This window comes from Asterias amurensis, chromosome 3 (assembly GCF_032118995.1).
Source record: "Asterias amurensis chromosome 3, ASM3211899v1".
NCBI classification, from domain to species: Eukaryota; Metazoa; Echinodermata; class Asteroidea; order Forcipulatida; family Asteriidae; genus Asterias; species Asterias amurensis.
In genome coordinates, this window is record NC_092650.1 from 22249555 (window position 1) to 22268870 (window position 19316).

A 19316-nucleotide genomic window follows, 5' to 3' on the forward strand; every position below is an offset into this window, starting at 1 on the left:
ACGCATAAATTAAAATTATGCGCATATAAAAACACCGGTGAAAAAAAAAAACTGAGGTAATAAAAAAGAGCCCCCTCTGTTGACGAGTTGTCAGAATTATTGTGTCATCACGTGATAAAGTCATGTGACTTAAAGATCTCACCCGTTGGCGCGGTTTTGGATTTTTCATTTTCAAGGATCATTCACTGACCATAAAATTTGGACCAGCAATGCACATCAACAACAATGGAGTCTTCCCAGATGAAAACATTGGCGTTTAAAGTTGGAATTTCTTCAGAGGATGTGATCAGGTATGTATGTAGGTAGATCTGTAGCAGAGCGTTGTCTATGTACATCCCCTCTAAGTACTGACTGGTGGGAAAATCTTTGACTATTTTTTATTTCAAAAGAACTTTTTTGTGGATCCGGAAAAGTTTCCGTATGGCGCCACCACTTTTTCATTCGGTATGAAATAATATAGTATCTAATTTGGAAAAAGTTTACGACCTCGCCACCAACTTCCGGCCTTTAATTTTGTTTTTGCACTTGAGGATGTCTAATTTACCTCAATGAGATATCCCTTTTTGTAAAAATGAGTGAAAAAGTGGTGGCACCATACATATACGGAAACTTACCCCTCTTCAGTCTTCATTTGTATTTATATTTATATTTGTATTTATCCCTCATCGTTTGTATTTATAATTTAGGCCTACTTACTTAAAATTTGTTTTTTCTTTATCTACATAATATTATTATGTTATAATATAACAACTAAAAGTTTTCATTTTGCTGTATTCATTTTTAGGAAAGCCCATGAATTGCTGAGGCTCTGTGAAGTGAGATCAGCGGGAGGGACAGCATTGTGCCCAAACAGCTCATGTAAAGCGGTCATGTGTATTGAACTTGCTGCTAACTCGATGGATCAACCAATAGACAAAGTAATTCATCTTGTGTCAATTCATAATCATAGAGAAAAACAATCTTTACTTTGTACATTTATGCTAATGTAGTCGAATCAGAAGTTTATGGTACTGATAATCTTGGCATGCTAAGTATTCTGTCTTCTACTTTTTCCTCAGTTATTTCTTTTGACCCACCCAGAATTTCGGGAAGAAAACATTTTTAGAATGTTTAGACATTGACAATTCTGAATGGTCGTTCACACTGTGTACTAAAACAGTTATGACTGTAGTCCAGGTTGGACTCCTCTGTTTGCATACATACAACCACTGACGTCCTACCTGGGCTAAGGACATCCCAAATGTTGATCTTTTAAAACATAAGGAAGGCCTTCCATTTTTCTTTTGAATTTAGAACTCGCTCATCAGAATTTCAGGTGTGACGAGGAAGGTCTACACAACAAGTTACAAGACGTTGGAAAATCTTCTGGAATTAAATCAAAATGTCAGCGTGAGAGATCTTGCTGTACAGTTTGGATGTCTTCCTGCGGTCACCCCAGCCTTAGAAATCTTAGCAAGGTATGTGTCTGCAGTGTATTGCAAACTTCCATTATAGCCTGGAATAGCAGAGGGATCAAGCAAGCACTGGACTCCTGTTCTGGGTTTTTTATTTGTTTTTCTTGGTGTCAGTGCGAATCCCGGTCCAGGCCTTAAATTTTGTTCTTGAAGGGGCACAGCAGCTTTCCTCTTATAATGGGCATTTTTGTTAAAGAAATGCCCCTTATGAGAGGAAAATAGAACAGGCCACCACGACAACTGCTGAGGGAGCCGTTGGTTAATTTGAGGCATGCCCTAGTCATGTCATTTGTTTCTCTGAGAAGGGACAAAAAGAATAATTTGCTTCTCTTTACCAAGGGGTATATGGGAACCTTGGAGGGCACAGATGGTTCTTCTGATTGATATAGCTTAGTGTGCTAAATATTTTGTCAAAATTTTACCAAGCAAGAAAAGAATGGTCTCTTATAAAATGCGTACCTTTATTTTGTCAATGTGATGTAAATATGTGAACTTTTCATTTCCTCAGATACAGGAAAGATTTTGATTGCAAAATGTCTGAGTCTACAAAAGAAGATGTCAACTTTAATGGGCCACTATTTACTACTGGTAGTCTGTACACTGCATGCAGGTACGTATCTAGTAGTCTGGGAACCAGTGTCTTGTAATTACATGCTGCTAGGAAATGGTTACTTGGTTGAGAAAGATATCTTGGTTTCAATGGGAAAAAAATAGAAACATGGCCTACCATATGAATGCGTAAATTGTGGAGCACTGTTTTAAAGGTCTGTAGTTTACAGAATGTGCGATCCAATCCTGGCCTGGTGGGTGATGAAGATGGATGTGTCCTTGATCAAGTTGTTTTACAACAAATAATACTTTGTCATGTGGAATGGACGTAAAAGCCCATGCCGTAGGTCCAGTACCAGAGCTGGTCGTGCCTGTAACCAAGAACATCACATGTGGAAGAGTAGGTGTTTCTGGTGCGCATAGCAAACACCATTGCCTACGGGTAATTAGAATGTGCCAAATATCATTGTAATTACTTCATGTTTAATTCGATTATTGTTTTGCAGACACCTGAAAATCAAAGCAGAAAAGAGTAAATACTTGGCAGTCGCTGGGGTCAAGAGGTCAACATTTGATAGACTTTGCACAGAGCTTACTCAACACGCTATGGCTGTAATAGGTAAGTTGGCATACCAAATAACAAACATTTTGTTTTCCTTTAGATGAGGGAAATTTAAAGCCATTGGACTATTTTGGTACAGAAAAAAAGAAAAAAGTGTACAGATTTACAAGTTTACAGAAGGTAGTGGTGAAAGAGTTCTCTTGAAATAATATTCCATGAAATGCTTTACTTTTTGAGAAAACAGTAAAACAATATCAATTCTCGTTAGCGAGAATTACAGATTTATTTTAAACACATGTCATGACACGGTGAAATGCGAGATACAAGGGTGGGTTTTCCCGTTATTTTCTCCCGACTCCGATGACCGATTGAGCCTAAATTTTCACAGGTTTGTTAATTGATATAGAAGTTGTAATACACGAAGTGTGAGTTTTGGACAATACTGTTTACCGAAAGGGTCCAACGGCTTTAAACCAAATGTTTCAGTTTTCAAGGGTGTCCGTCCCACATCAACAATGGAATATTTCTTCTTGTTTCCCATTCATCCCATTACTGGCGCTAACTGTGCTGTTAGATGTGTACTAAATAAGTAAACAGAAGCATATACAGTTTCCAAAAACCAATGAAGAAACATACCTTGAAGAGCAAAAGCCCTTTTCAAAACAACGGCTAAAAAGTTCAAAACCAAAACATCGAAAACTGTAGTGCACTCAAGCTCTGTAGAACTTACAATAACAAAATTGTATTAAAAAACACTAAAGAAGAAGATAATACGAGGCCCTAGTTTGGTTACTATCTATCTATAATTTAATGGAAAAAAGGAGAAACAGGGCCTACCATATGAATAGATAATACTAGGCCCTAGTTTGGTTAAAGTGATCTAGTAATTTAGATAGGCCCTAGTTCCAATTCTCCACTAGCCGCCGTGATAGGCACTAGTTTGGTTAATGTGATCAGTCCGGAAAACTTCTGACATTTATACTGAGATTTTTTTCCCCCATGTTCTTTCCCATGGTAGGTGACAAAAGTACGAGTAAATCGAAACGCCAGGGAAATTGGCTTGATGATCTAGAAACGTCATTTGAAGGTAAGTTACAGTATAGAGAACATTCTAGCCGAAAACAAAACACTTTCTGGTAACAAGTCAGTAATTGGTGGATGATTTATAATACAATAAATGAAATTTGAGCACTATATAGAAAAAGTGTTCAATATTTTCTTCAAAAAGCTGTTTGATGAAAGACTTCAACTGAATGATGAACTGAAGGAAGGTCGTACAAATTTAAATTGATATACTGAAGGAAAATAAACATAGGGGTCCGCATGCTAAAATGGATGCTGTTGTGACATACACAGAGCTGTGGGGACTTTTTCACAATGAAACAAATTTCTCTACAATGTGTTTCTTTGTTAAACTAGGTGCCCACATGGGGATTCTTTTTGGAAAGGGAATAATAAAACATAGTGCCCACAACTCTGTGTGGAAAAGTTTGCGAAGCAAATTTTGCGTGATTTTGATGTCACATAAGCAATATTCGCAAGTGAGTTAAGCAGAGCTGAACTGCTGCAAAGATTCGTTGCAAATTTTGTGACGTCAACATTTGCTTCGCATTCGCCCTTTGCAGGAAGTTTGAACCGGGCTTTAGACAATTTCCTCTACCCATCTAAGTTGTGAGTTCCTCACAAACGACACAAAATGAATAGAATTTAAACTCAAATTCTCTGTATACATTCAATCATGTGGTCATTCATTAATGGTTTCCATACAAATTTAGAAATCGCGGCATCAGTCAAAATTACCAAAGATTTCAGTGAAATGTTTTAAATAGAGTTGATCAACAGAATAAGTATTGCAGTGTATTTAATTGCACTCGGCAAATTTGTTATTTTAGTTTATCTTGAAATTCATTTTCCAGAAGAGTGTAGCCCTCCGAAAAAACAGCTCACCAAGAAACAAAATGGCGGCACAAACAGCGACTACGAAGAGTGGAAAAGAAGAATACTGGAAGGAGCGAACACAAAGACATGACAGAAGCAGAATAACTTAGAGATCCAAAGAATTTTGCCCCGATGGGCCCAATTCAACAGTGCTGCTTATTAAGCAGAATATACAGCGTAAAAAATCCATGCTTATTTTACATGGATTCATTGGCTGGTAACTTGATTCTGATTATATTAGTACGTTTTGTTGTTTTGGCTCAGCATTTTTTGTGCAAGAAACTGTATGAAATCGGGCCCAGGTTTTGTTTCATTGTGCACATGCTGCAAAAAAAAGGAAACAAGTCTAATTGGACAAAAAAAAGTAATACAATTGCTATTTCAATTACCCGAAAAGAAAGTGTACAATTGTTATTTAATCACCCAAGTTGTTAAAAAAAACTTCATCAAAAAGTAGAATTTTTAACTGGAAACCATACAAAGAAAAGTAATCTGACAAGAAGTCATTCCGGCGACATGAGAAATTTTAAAGGAACACGTTGCCTTGGATCGGTCGAGTTGGTCTTTGAAAACTGTTCTGTAACCGTTTGTTATAAAATGGATATGGGTAGAAAGATGTTGTAAATGTAGAATACAGTGATTTACACAAATATACCTCGAAATTGCATGGTTTTCGTTTAACCTCGTCGACTAACACGGTCGGCCATTTATGGGAGTCAAATTTTTGGCTCCCATAAATGGCGGACCGTGTTAGTTCGCGACGTAAAAGGAAAACGGTGCAAACTTGAGTGATGCTAGTGTGGATCATTATATTCTACTTTTAAAACCTCTTTCTAACTATATGCATTTCATAACAAACGGTTTCAAACGCTTTTCATTGACCAACTCGTCCGATCCAAGGCAACGTGTTCCTTTAAACAGACTGTATAAAGAAAATAAACAAACTCAAAAAAAAACTCTGGTTTACCACAAAGTGATAACAACTAAACATGGTATGATAACTTTCAGTAATTTTTATTTATTTATGAGTGTTTGCTAAAATATAAATCTCAATTCTACAATTGATGTTGAATATTTGAAAAGGACAGTCACCACTGATGTATATAGGCCTAGGTGATGAGGTCTGCACTTTGTGTTATATAGGCAACGGTATTCTCTCTCAGTAATCTCTCTATGAACTAGCTGGCTAGTGCGAGACAAAATATTGTCCTTCATTGATTTTCCTCTTCAAAAATTACAAATTAAAACAAAAGTAAAAACTGATTTAAAACTAATGAAATGATCATGTTAAACGTTTTAATTGTATTTGGTGAAAACTACAAATCATTATTAAAATCCGAACTGAAAAATATAAAAAGGAACTGAGTCTCATTTACATTCTTAATTGTAAGTTTTGTGATTTTTTAAAACATTTTATCAGTATTTTGAATAAATGATGGCGCTGTCCAATTCAGAGACACTCTTTAAAGGCATTGGACACTATTGGTAATTGTCAAAGACTAGCCTTCACAATTGGTGTATCTCAACATATATGCAGAAAATAACAAACCTGTGAATATTTGAGCTCAATCGGTCATCGAACTTGGGAGATAATAATGAAAGAAAAAAACACCCTTGTCACACGAAGTTGTGTGTGTTTAGATGGTTGATTTCGAGACCTCAAGTTCTAAACTTGAGGTCTCGAAATCAAATTCATTGAAAATTACGTTTTTCTCGAAAACTGGCACTTCAGAGCATCAGAGGGACCCGTTTCTCACAGTGTTTTATACCATCAGCCTCTCCCCTTTACGTCACCAAGAAAGGTTTTATGTTAATAATTATTTTGAGTAATTACCAATAGTGTCCACTGCCTTTAAAGCGCTTTTTAAATGCATTTAAGTTAAGTTGAAAAACATAAAACCTCTCCTTGCACAGAACTCAGGCAACTAGGTAGTAGCCTTGATTTCAAGTCCGAGACTCCGAGACTGCGGATTATTTTTTTTCTGCACGGAGGTTTCTCCACAAGAGGGCGCTGTTTCAACTTTCCAGGTTGCTGAACGGATACCAGTGAAAAAAAGGCTCATTGACAAAATACGGCGATGAGTTGAGTGGTAACAGTTGAAATTCCATCAGCACCGAGGAGACGATGTAAACAAAAACTGTCGCTCAAAAATCTAAAAATAATTAAAAAAGGCTGACCTTTTTGACAGCATTTGCTTTTGTTGACACCACTGAAACTGAAAACAGTGGTTTATATTGATCATGGCTGAAGACGGTGGAATGGCCCAAATGGAAAATGCTGTTCAGGTAATTATTTGTAAGAAAAAAGTAGAAATTTGAATGAAAAACCCAATTCAATGAAAAAGAATGAATGCCAATTTTAATTTAATATTAATAATTTGTTTATATAATAAATAATGTTGCAAACCCGGCACCTGCAAACTCGGCACCTTGCAATCTCGGCACCTACAACCTCGGCACCTTGCAAACTCGGCACACGCCGTCGGCAGGAGGGTTACGTTATCGCAACTAACTCGGCACCCACAATTTTATTTTATTTTTTAAGCGACGTTCTCGATAAAGCGTAGCCCCACTTGAATTGTGTGGCCAATTGGCCACACAATGTTACATGTAGTTGCGGTATAAATGGAGCAAATCTGCTGACTAGCTGTCGAAATTGTACGTTTTAACATAGAGGAAGGACAGCCTTCCTCTATGGTTTTAAACCATTTTGCCCTGCTGCAAACATTGCGGAAGCTTTTTAACCCTTCGTCGGCTACGCCTTCAGCAGGAGGGTTACGTTATCGCAACTACACACAAGTGACAATGGGGCTAAATAAAATGTTGACAATAATGTAAATTTTAGCCATTATTGACTTATCCCATTACACTGAGTTATTTGACTTTGAGTTATTTGGATGTTTTTTGCCCAAACACAAACTAACCTGTAAACACAGGCAGTACAGTAACACCATAATTTTCTGAACTAAATAACATCTGGGGGCGACTTTGCTTGGGGTGACTTTGTTAGGGGGGACTTTGTAAAGTCCCAGGGCAAGTCGGTCAGGGGGTGACTTTGCAAGATGCCAAGGGATCACTTTGCAAGCCAAGGGGCCACTTTGTTGGGGGCAAGCTTGCTAAAGGCCAAGATGATTTTCAGCATCCTTAGTAAACGTGGAAACACGCTTGACGTAAGCACGAATTCCCTGCTTCCGCAAGTGCCAATTCTTTGCATATGGTAAGCAGAGCCATGAATTTTGGCCCTGATGGTGCTGTTTTGATCCATTAGTTTTCTACCTCTACTGGATCAAATCAAACTCAAAAACTTTTGATTTTTATTTTGTCAATTTCCAGGGAAGTATGAACGCTAATGCTATGGATATGGTCAACAGTTCCGTTGAAGTCAAACAACCTGTGAAGCAACAACCAAAAGCCAGACCAAAGAAAGGTAAATATCGTTTTTCATTCTTGCCCTCTCTCTCTGTCTCTCTTTAGTTCGTTGGCGCAAATTGCGCTGGGGTGGTTATTACACATTTAGGCCAACCATCTGGATCTGCTGCTGATCTTGCTGCAGCTGCCATCCTGTCCAATTCTTTATGTCATCCGTCCATGATGTTGCTGGACAACACTCTCCTTCTCTTGCCCTCCATCAGCCCCTGGAATATTTCTTTGATGAAATCTCCTGGACACATGGTGTGTCCAAAGAAGCGCATCTTCCGCATGGCCATCTGTTTCCTTCACATCAGGTCACCCCCTTATGGTGTCCAAAACTCAGTGGTTTGCCCTAGAAGAATGAAAATTGAGTTTGGGGGGGGGGGAGCTGACGAGCCAGGGGAGTATGGCATAAGAGTAAAGGATGTTGGATGTTTGAGGCTGCCTGTGGTCAAATGGGCTTAGGAAGTTATTGATAATAATGATTTAGGCATGTAAGGTACACAGATTATGCAAGTTGTGGATTAAATTTCTCCCTTTTTATCATTTTTGCAACAGCACCAGAATTACCGATCTTTGAACGCTGCAACTGGCTGATACACCTGCATTATGTCAGAAAGGAATTTGAAACTGCAAAGGTAAACTACAATATTCAAGACTTACCTTTTCAATATTTGATTGAATCCCTTATTGACTGTGGCGTGCTGTGGCCAAGCGGTTAAAGGAACACAGTGCCTTGGATCGGTCGAGTTGGTCTTTGAAAAGCGTTTGTAACCGTTTGTTATAAAATGCATATGATTAGAAATATATTTTTAAAGTAGAATATAATGATCCACACAAGTATCACTTGAAATTGCGTGGTTTTTCTCTTACCTCGTTGACAAACACGGTCGGCCATTTATGGGAGTCAAATCGTGTTAGTTCGCAAAGTTAAAGGAAAACCACGCAATTTCGAGGCAAATATGTGTGGATCATTGTATGCTACTTTTAAAACATCTTTCCAACCATAATATGCATTTTATAACAAATGGTTACAAAACGCTTTTTATAGACCAACTCGTCCGATCCAAGGCAACGTGTTCCTTTAAGAGCTCCGCACTCCACCTCTGGTGTTTCTACAATCAGCAGAGTGTGGGTTTGAGTCCCAAAGACTAGTCTTCTCACTTGGTGTATCTCAACATACAGTATGCATAACATAACAAACCTGTGAAAATTTGAACTCAATTGGTTGGTGAAGTTGCGAGAGAATAATGGAAGAATAAACACCCTTGACGCACAAGCTGTGTGCTTTCAGCTGAGGTCTCGAATTCATTTAAAATATTTTAGTGAGAAATTAATTCTTTCTCAAACACTATGTTACTTCAGAAGGAGCCATTTCTCACAATATTTTATACTATCAACAGCTCTTCATTGCTCGTTACCAAGTAAGTTTTTATGCTAACAATTATATGGAGTAATTACCAATAGTGTCCAGGGGTGGATTTCACAAAGAGTTAGGACTAATCTTATCTCGAGTTAGGACCAGTTCTTCATCCTAACTTAGGACTATCCATGCAATTTGTATATCTCCTAGGACTAGTCCTAAGTTAGGACTAGTCCTAACTCTTTGTGAAATCAACCCCAGTTGTGGATTTCACAAAGAGTTGGGACTAGTCTTATCTCGAGTTAGGACCAGTTACTCGTCCTAACTTAGGACTATCCATGCAATTTGTATATCTCCTAGGACTAGTCCTAAGTTAGGACTAGTCCTAACTCTTTGTGAAATCGACCACAGTACCTTTAACCATTATTGTTATTGGATTATTATTTTTTGTTGTTACTTGCTGGCAGGTTTTGATTAAGGAGCAGGTGGCCGAAACGAATGGCATGTGCGAATATCCTCTGTACATCCAAGCTTTGATTCTACGCCAGGAAGGACGCATTCAGGAGTCTCTGGAATGCTTCCAGACATGTTCCCTCATCAACGCTCAGAACTCAGACAATCTCAAACAAGTAGCCAGATCATTGTAAGTGTGGAGTTTATTTGTAATCGTGGTAAGGCCACATAAAAAAAAATTGTTGATCATCCCTGCCTGACCGTTCAAAACCCCCCGACCCCATTTTTTTTTCTTCACATGTCTGGATATCTCTTTATACTTTTACTGCCCAGATTTTTCAGCTAATATTCTTTTCTCAAAATGTACAGGTTTGAAAAGATGTATAAAGAAGGTTTTTATTCATGTTGGCAAAGCAAGAACAATTCTTCAAATATTTACTAGGGCTACACTGTGCTTAGTTGTTTGAAAAAGTTTACAGAAAATGTTATTTAGGAGTTAAATTTGTTTGACAAAACTATTGAAAACATCAAAAACACACAAACCCTCTGTTTTATAGTGATTGTGATGATATTTGGCATGTCAACAAAACTATAAAAAAAAGAAGAAAAAAAAGAAAAAAAACTCACTCCCCCATCCGCAAAAACAAAAGGACGATCAACAATTTTTTTTATGTGGCCTAACAGCATGTGATTAAAGGTACTGGACACGATTGGTAATTACTAAAAAATAATTGTCAGCATAAAAACTTACTTGGTAGCGAGCAATGGAGAGTTGTTGATAGTATAAAACATTGTGAGAGACGGCTCCCTCTGAAGTAACGTAGTTTTTGAGAAGGAAGTAATTTCTCACTAAAATCTTTTAAATGAATTTGAGACCTCAGCTGAGGTCTCGAATTTAAGGCATCTGAAAGCACACAACTTGTGTGACAAGGGTGTTTTTTTTTCTATTATTCACTCGCAACTTCGACTACCATCGAGTTTAAATTTTCACAGGTTTGTTATTTTATGCCTTTGTTGAGATACACCAAGTGAGAAGACTGTTCTTTGATAGCACCTTTAAACCGTGTAAGTTAAATGTTAATCTGTGAACTTTTTATTATTTTTATTTTTTTTTAATTACCAGAAGTACAAGAACCTTTTAAGCAGCTCTATGAAATTGGGCCCAGTATTTAGGAGGAAAATATGAGTTGTCTCTTTCTGCTCAGATATCTCAGACATTCTTGTTTGATGTTTTGACAGTTTTTTTGTGTGGAAGACACAAGGCGGCCATTGATGTAAATTTGGAGGCGGCTTTGCATGCCTGCTGCTCAAATGCATTGTAGCCCCCTCCTGCACAACTCAGCTTCTCAGCTGCGTGAAAGGAAACTTAGCCGCCCAAATTATTGTTATTATATGAGACTTTCTCATTTGATATTTGACAGGTTTCTTCTTGGAAGACACAAGGCGGCCATTGATGTATATTCGGAGGCGGCCAGAATGAGCAGCAGAGATTGGGAGATTAGTCACAACCAGGGCGTCTGCTTTATGTATCTCAAGGAGTATTTGAAGGTATACATTGTGTATGGTGGCATGGTTGGCTTGCGAGTAAAGCGCTCGCCTCTCACCAAGGTGACCCTGGTTCAATACCCAGCTTGGGCCATATGTGAGTTGAGTTGTGTGTTGGTTTTTGCAGATCATCTGGTTTTCCTCCCTCGGGAAAAATCAAACACTTTCGATCTCTGGCTGTGCTCCGTGGTCACAATGGGTTGATGTGCCTGGCTGCCAAAAGAGCCCTTGCATGCCTGCTTCTTGAACATGTTGTGGCCGCCTCCTTCGTAATTCAGCTCTTAGCTGCGAGTAAGGATGATTAGCCTCCCAAATTATTATTATTAGATAGACCTAGAAATTGGCTTGAATTGAAAGCTTTGACCATAGATCGTTATCAGTTGGCCACCATCTTTTTCATGTTCCAATCATTGTATAGAAAGGAACCAGAGTATTTACTGAGAGTAATACTTCTCAGAATCAAATTTGGGAGCATGTAAACAGATATCTTTTGACATATCGCCCTACTACCTGGGCGGAATGGCCACTTCAAGGTGAGAGCTAACTTCATGTGGGATTTGAGCCCACAACCTTTGCAATTCTAGAGCAGTGTCATTCCACTGAAAAAGATGCCTGGGATTTTTGTTCACAGAACTCGGGAACGTCCTGAGTATACAGTGCTGACAACCATCGGTGTATATATGGGTAAAACCAAATATTAATATTCTTTATCCCCGATGCAGATTTCCATCTATTGAACTTGTAAAGTCATCCAACTAATTGCGGTTGTTATTATTATTATTATTATTATTATTATTATTATTATTGTTTTTGTTTGTTACAGGCCAAAGAAATGTTAAAGCAGGCAATCCAGTACAATCGTCATGACTTATCGTACACCATGCTGGCTAAGATCTACTTAATGGAAGGTGATATTCACATGGCGATTGACGTATACAAAAGAGCGGTCGAGTGAGTATTACTGACATTATATTTCTCCCATATTATTTTAAAAACATTTATCACCCATTGGAATTTTGTACTAATTAATTCTCAATTGTTCAATTCAACTCAATAGAACATTTATTTCCACATTTGCACGTGGAGGCATCATCCTAAAAGCCGAGGCTTGTGATGGATGTGCCCGTGACAACAATACAAAACAAAACAGGAGGAAAAGCACTGCTAAGTTGCCTGCTCAGTTGAAGAATAAAGAAATAATATTTTTTCATGACACTATTTGAAAAAATGAAGAACATATATAAAATGTATCGAAATTTGATAACCAAAACCTGATTTTCAAATCAACACACCCCAACAAACTTTAGACTGTGGGAAAGAGCCTGTAATTCTCTGTAATAAGCTTGGGCGATATCGATTTATTTTATTCACGATATATCGCCAACAATATATCGCTATGTTCGATATAATCGCGATTAATGAAATTTGACATCATCAGTCTTAAATTTCCAAGTGAAAGTTGTAGAAGAGACAGTCCTAGCATAAGAGAGGTGTTCTAATGACCTATTCTTCTGGTTTTACTCCAAACCTATGGGGTGCAAGATGTCTCAGCTAGCAAACACATTGCGATATTTAATCGATATATCGATACATCGCGATATATCGATATTTCGATTAAAACCAAATCCATCCGATATCGAAATCGTGTCCAAATTAATATCGTGGTATTGGATAATATCGTGATATCGCCCAAGCTTACTCTGTAATATTTTGTGATGTTTCCCGCTTTGTATCCCTAGTAACAAGAGTGAAAATAAAGGCACTTACTAGTTAGTTCCTTTAGGTACATATTCCAGTAGTTAGGCGCTATGAGCAGTTGTGTTTTGTTCTGGGTAATCTGGTACATTGTGTAGCTATGTAGACATGGGTTAATATTTGGAACAAAAATTGCTCTTTATTGACCCCTTGCGCGTGTATCACACGCGGTGACTGATGCCACGCTCACCATGCTGTTGGGCAGTTAGGTTTATGTGTATTAACGCCGCGTCGCCTAAAATGCGCACTTCACTGCATAACGCGCAGCATAGAGTTATACATGAAAACGCACAGTGAAATTGCCCACCAGTATGGCGCATTCAAGATTTTTCTGCTGATGACGTCAGGTGAAATGGGTCAATAATTATATATAAATTATTTTCATCTATTAAATATCTATAGGTTATTGTTTCTTTTTTGACAGATTTTCTCCAGAGAATCCTGAGTTATTAACTACACTCGGATTACTGTACCTCCAGGTAAAGAAAGGTGACATTTAAGCAAATAAAACAGTGGGCAATGATTGGTTTTAAATAAATACCGTTAAAAAGGCAGGTTTCTCCTTGAAGACAAAAGTTTTAGGTAAAGCTGAGGGAAACGGAAAAAGTCAGATTTTACTTAGTAATTACATTCTTTGACAATACACAAACAAAATGCATGCAATAATTGTATTATATAACTCATACATACAATAGAGCTCCCATTGACAATTGAACATTTGTTTACGTCAGACCATAGAATAAGAACGCAGAGTGTCTCATCGTGCGTGCAGTTTCGTTGTGAGACCATTTTTATGGACGCGCGTACGCCATTTCTTTACGCATGTATAGCAAAATATTTTGCCATACAGTAGATGCCAAATTGACCATGAAAACACTTGAAAAGGTCTATGTGCGATGCCATCTTGCCATACACGCGTGTTACGCGATGATCTATTTCTATGCACCAAACACAAAATAGACAAAGAAACTCCTCAACCAACGACGCCGAAGGCCAAGGTGATTGTTTTTATTTCCTGAGCACGCGTGTGATAAGGTATTTATCTTCAAGCAAACTTGGTGCGCAGTTTGAACACACAAGAGACCGGGTGTGATATGGGCCGTTCAATTTAGGTTTATATCACACTCCTTGTTGCTATGGATCGACTAATCAGAACCAAGGATTCAAGCCTAGTTGAAGATAATTATTACTGACCTGGGCCCAATTTCATAGAGCTGCTAAGCACAAAAATTTGCTTAGCATGAAATTTCTTCCTTGATAATAACAGGATAACAAAGTTTCCATATGTTGCACATTTCTTGTTACTGGTATTCAGCTGTTGTTTGCTTATCCTGAAAATCACTTGGAAATTTGGATGGTAATCCTGTTATTATCAAGGAAGAAATTTCATGCTAAGCAAATTTTTGTGCTTAGCAGCTCTATGAAATTGGGCCTAGGACTCTTATACTATGCGTCGCTCATTGCAGCAGGAAATACAGTGCAAAATAAAATATGACATGTGATGCTTGTTCCACCAATAAAATAACAAGGATTTTTGTGTGCATTATATAATGATGTTTATTTTCATTTTCATGGTTGTTTTCAAGTTGATAAAGTGAATCTCATTTCAACCATTGTTTTTTATTTCTGCAGTTGAGTCAAAACCAAAAAGCCTTTGAACACCTTGGAAATGCTTTGACGTATGATCCCAGTAATGTTAAGGTAAGCATTTGAAGCTTATGTATTTATTCTAACTCTAATAACCTAATTAATGTGCATTTTTGTTATTCCCGAGAAACGAAATAAATATAAATATAAATTTAAATAGGTATTTCAATCCAAACAATAACAACAATAGTGTATATTCTTCTACTACCGCGGAGTAGAATTTTTTGATTTATTTCAGGATACTTTTTTCAGTTTTGAAAAGAAGTTTACAAAAATACCAAATAAGAAAAGAAACTTTTCTTGAGGGCGCTATAACATATCAACAATTTTAAGTCTATTTCCCCTTTTGGCTTTGCCTCATAAACTAGCTTGTCAACTTCCAATCCCTCGGGGAGCTACATATCGGCTATTCACCCTCAAACCATGTTATTTTTGTATATTATTTCAGGCTATCCTAGCAGCTGGCAGTATGATGCAGCAACATGGCGATTTCGAAGTAGCCCTGACCAAATACCGCATCGCAGCTGCATCCGTCCCAGAGAGTGCACCCCTCTGGAATAACATCGGCATGTGCTTCTTCGGCAAAAAGAAATACGTAGCAGTAAGTTTCATTGTTCCGTCTCTCAACTGGGCCAAATTTCATAAAGCTGCTGAGTGTTGCAACAAAGTAATTTGTTCAAATTAAAAAGGGAAGACCTGTAATTTTATAATCGCTCTTAAAATTTATGGCAATTTGGTTAGAAGCCTACAGCAGTTTTCGATAGTATAAAGTATTTCACTTCGAAGTAATGTGGTTATGTAAAAATATATGATTTGTTAAGCCCCATAATTGGAAACTGAGAAGCCTTACTGCAATAAAGTTTCTCAGATTACGTATTCTTATTAGAGACTATTCTCCCAGCGTTGACATATTCTCGCCGGATTTTCTGCGATATCGCAAAAACACGACCACGTTTTGTAATAAAATTTACATAGGTTAGTTTCATTTATAGGCTATAGGATTGAACATCAAATGGTCGCAAAAAAACAATGTTATACTTTGCCTTTAAAGTCAAGTCCAAAGTTAGAATTTGTCAACGACACTAGAAGATGCTTTCTTGGTTGTTCTAACTGCTTTTTAAAAATAATTTCTTCAAAGTCCATAAGTTGCCTAAAGAGGGCCGCCTACCTGGCATCGTTTGACTGGAAGATCATGTACAACCTTGGTCTGGTTCACCTGACCATGCAGCAGTATGCGTCGGCTTTCCACTACCTCAGTGCTGCCATCAATCTCAAACCCAAGATGGGTCAACTCTTCATGCTTCTAGCTGGTCAGTATTTGTCCTAATATCTTAATAATATTATCATCGTCATCATTTTGGTTTTAAAGCCATTGTCCAGTTTGTTTTGGGTTGGCCTGCTTTTTCTCTATAGCTCTCCTTCACTTGGCTCAGTCTGTCGGGTCCCTTGCATCGACTCCAGGCAGTTGGATGTCATCGACACAGAGCTCTGCCATGTCTTGCGCGGTCAGCCAACGGGTGTGGCCCCACCCACAATTACGTTGGTGCACCTCTTGACCCAGTTTGCATCCTCCTTTCTCTTCACATGACTAAACCATCTCGGCCTGAGCCTCCTCAATACGGTGCAGATCCCCTCCACTCCGACTCTTGTCCTCAGCTAGCTCCTAATAATATAATAAGAATTGGCTTTATAGCTCTTTACACACCCGAATGGCATTTCAAAGCGCTTCCAACATTAGTACCCCTGGTCACTGGGCCATTTAATTCATTCCTTAAACCATCTCAGCTCCCTTGGGGAGTACCCAACCTGTGATCCAAATATGTAGAACTGAAATCCTTTTTAGGTATCTGAAAGCACACAAATTTGTGCAAGGGTGTTTTTTTCTTTCATTATTCTCCTGCAACTTCGATGACCAATTGAGTCAAAATTTTAATAGATTTGTTATTTTATTTGTATGTTGGGATACACCAAGTGATAATTAAATTGTCAAAGGTGTCTAGTTTCTTATAATTGTAAAAAGCTAATCGTCATTTTCTGTTTTGTTTTCCTTCTAGTTGCCTTGACCCATCTTGATGATACAGACAATGCCAAGCAAGCCTATGACCAGGCCGTAGTTCTGGATTCGTAAGTCATTCAGTGTTTATAAACTAATCTACCTACTGTCTGAACATACAGATTGAAAGCACACAAATTTGTGCACCAAGGGTGTTTTTTTCTGTTATTATTCTCTTGCAACTTTGATGACCAATTGAGCCAAAATTTTCATAGGTTTGTCATTTTTGGCATATTTTGGGATACACCTGACCAAGTGAGAACACTGGTCTTTGAAAATTACCAAAGGTCATGAAGGTGTCCAGTGCCTTTAAGGAAATTTGCAAATCATTGTAAGGCAATTAACGGGGATACATGTACATTTTATCACTGTGGTTGTTTGTTATCAGTACATTAATCTATCTACCACATTGTTTCTACTTCTTCTCTTTAGGAAAGATTACAGCATCTTATTAAACTATTCTGTGTTTCTGTACAACACCGGAGACCGTAAAGCAGCTACAAAACAATTCACAGCCTTTGAGCAGATGATGCAGAAACGCAAAGAGACAGGACCAGCTGAACTAGACCCAGAGGTAAAGAGACATTTGGATTTGGATCTATATTCTTGTAACATACCCAGAACTTTTTATGTTCCAGCCGTGACACTTGCGTCCTTAAGCAAGACACTTGCCCATTGCTTCGTCATTTTGATGGGACGTAAAGCTATTGGTCCTGTGTGTTGTGTATCGCATGTAAAAGAACCCAGGGCACTTATCGAACATTTACCTTTTGGTCTATATTAAGTTGTTCATGTTGGGCTTTCTGTTTATATAGATAATTGAAATCGCCAGCAAGCTTGGACCCGCTTTACAGGTCGGTGAGAGCCTCGTGTGGAACAAGAAAACAACCACCAAACAACCACCAGCTGAGGTTACCGCTATCCCGCCGGTACCACTGACTGCCAACGAGACGCAAGAAGCCCTCGGCAACGCCCCAGCGCCACCAACCCTTGACCCTGCAGAGTTGGACAGGAATAGTCATCACAAGAGTGAACGAGTTGCGTTGCCCGCCGAATGAAGTCGCCTTCGTGGTTGAATTAGTTCAATATTGCACCTATTATTTATAGAAGTTGGAGGGTACGGTACAGTGGCATAATATTTACTTTAAAGTTTATTGATTTGATCAAAGTCACCATAAAAAGTTCTCCATGATCCACTCTTTTGTATGTTTATCAAAACTGACAATAGTGTATGTTCAAACAGCCACTCGAGAATAATGCACCGATTTAATATCATCCACTGTGGTTTGAATGTAGAGACTATGCCAGCCTGCAATATGATGTGTAGTTTGAATGTAACTACATGTGTACACAACACACGGTTAACCCTCCTACTGTCTGACCATTCAATATCATGCACTGTGTTTATGAATGATATATGCACTATGTCGACCTGCAATATGATATCATGTGGTGAATGTTGCTACAGGGTCAACCCTCCTACTGTTTAACCATTCATAATCCATTGTGGTTGTGAATGATAGATAGGCTATGCCATACTGCAATACTATCAAGGGGTGAATGGGCACACTCGAAAGTCAACCCTTCTACTGTATGACCATTCATAATTCATTGTGGCTGTGAATGACAGATGGGCTATGCCATACTGCAATAATATTATGTGGTGACTGGGTACACTCGACAGTCAACCCTCTTACTGTCTGACTCTTGAATATTGCCCGTGGGGTTTTGAATGATAGATGCACTTTGCCAGCTGGCATTATGATGTCAGATGGTGAATGCATCTTCACAGTACACAATCAACCCTCCTACTGTCAGACCAGTCAATCTCATCTACTATGGTTTTAAATGACAGTAGTATGATGCCAGTCTGCTATGATATGGCGAGAACATGCACACACTACATAAGTGTACAGTTAATCATCCGCACAGATGTGCCATCAATCATAAGCACCTCATGCAGTGGAATGGTTTCAAGCTTCAGGTTTAAAATGGTTGGTCAACTTGATCAAAAAATTAGCAAGAGCTGGAGGGTTTATTAGTACTAAAGCTTTTGAACTTCATTAAAGATGCTATGTCAGCCGCTTTAACGAAAACAAGTTTAACTTTTACTTTTAATGGTCAGGAACCATGACAAAAATTTAAAAGTGTTTCTTATAAAACACATAAGAATTGGTCACGTGATATATTGTCGGGTATATTGTCGGGTCCGACAAAAACTAATTTTTAGCAATTTATTTCACTGCTACTAATACTTGGCGGACTTTTTTGAGCAATGGCTCAAATGAAAGCTTTTAACTTTCTCGACTCCCATCAAAATACCCATTGAATTTTAAATCAAAATTTTTGGGTCAAATCGGCCAAAAATCTGACATAGCATCTGTAAGGCATTTTAAAACATTGACAATGGTAAGGCAAGGCCTTTTTCATTTTGCAAGACGTTTGTATTCGAAAATCTTGAGGTCAATGAGAAAGGGGGCGACAAGTCCGATGACCAGAGACAACAGAGTGAAGATTATTTTCAGAGTTGTGTTTTTAAAATAGATACAGTACATGTAAATTATATTGTACATTGTCATATGTATA

At 38.1% G+C, this 19316-nt stretch overlaps 2 protein-coding genes across 2 annotated transcripts; both read left to right on the top strand.

The window, feature by feature from the left end:
* The first annotated feature begins 144 nt into the window (after positions 1-144).
* LOC139934818 (origin recognition complex subunit 6-like) lies at positions 145-5845 on the top strand. Its single transcript, XM_071929220.1, has 7 exons — positions 145-290; positions 785-917; positions 1294-1457; positions 1963-2064; positions 2510-2622; positions 3584-3652; positions 4482-5845. The coding sequence occupies exons 1-7, from the start codon at positions 226-228 to the stop codon at positions 4592-4594; spliced, it is 759 nt and encodes a 252-aa protein (XP_071785321.1). The 5' UTR covers positions 145-225; the 3' UTR covers positions 4595-5845.
* A 773-nt stretch (positions 5846-6618) lies between these two features.
* LOC139935205 (BBSome complex member BBS4-like) lies at positions 6619-19275 on the top strand. Its single transcript, XM_071929688.1, has 13 exons — positions 6619-6789; positions 7837-7930; positions 8473-8552; positions 9745-9920; positions 11152-11278; positions 12099-12226; positions 13455-13509; positions 14663-14731; positions 15126-15278; positions 15816-15987; positions 16732-16801; positions 17163-17304; positions 17546-19275. Exons 1-13 carry the CDS (start codon positions 6745-6747, stop codon positions 17786-17788), a joined length of 1554 nt encoding a protein of 517 aa, XP_071785789.1. The 5' UTR covers positions 6619-6744; the 3' UTR covers positions 17789-19275.
* The last annotated feature ends 41 nt before the right edge of the window (positions 19276-19316 follow it).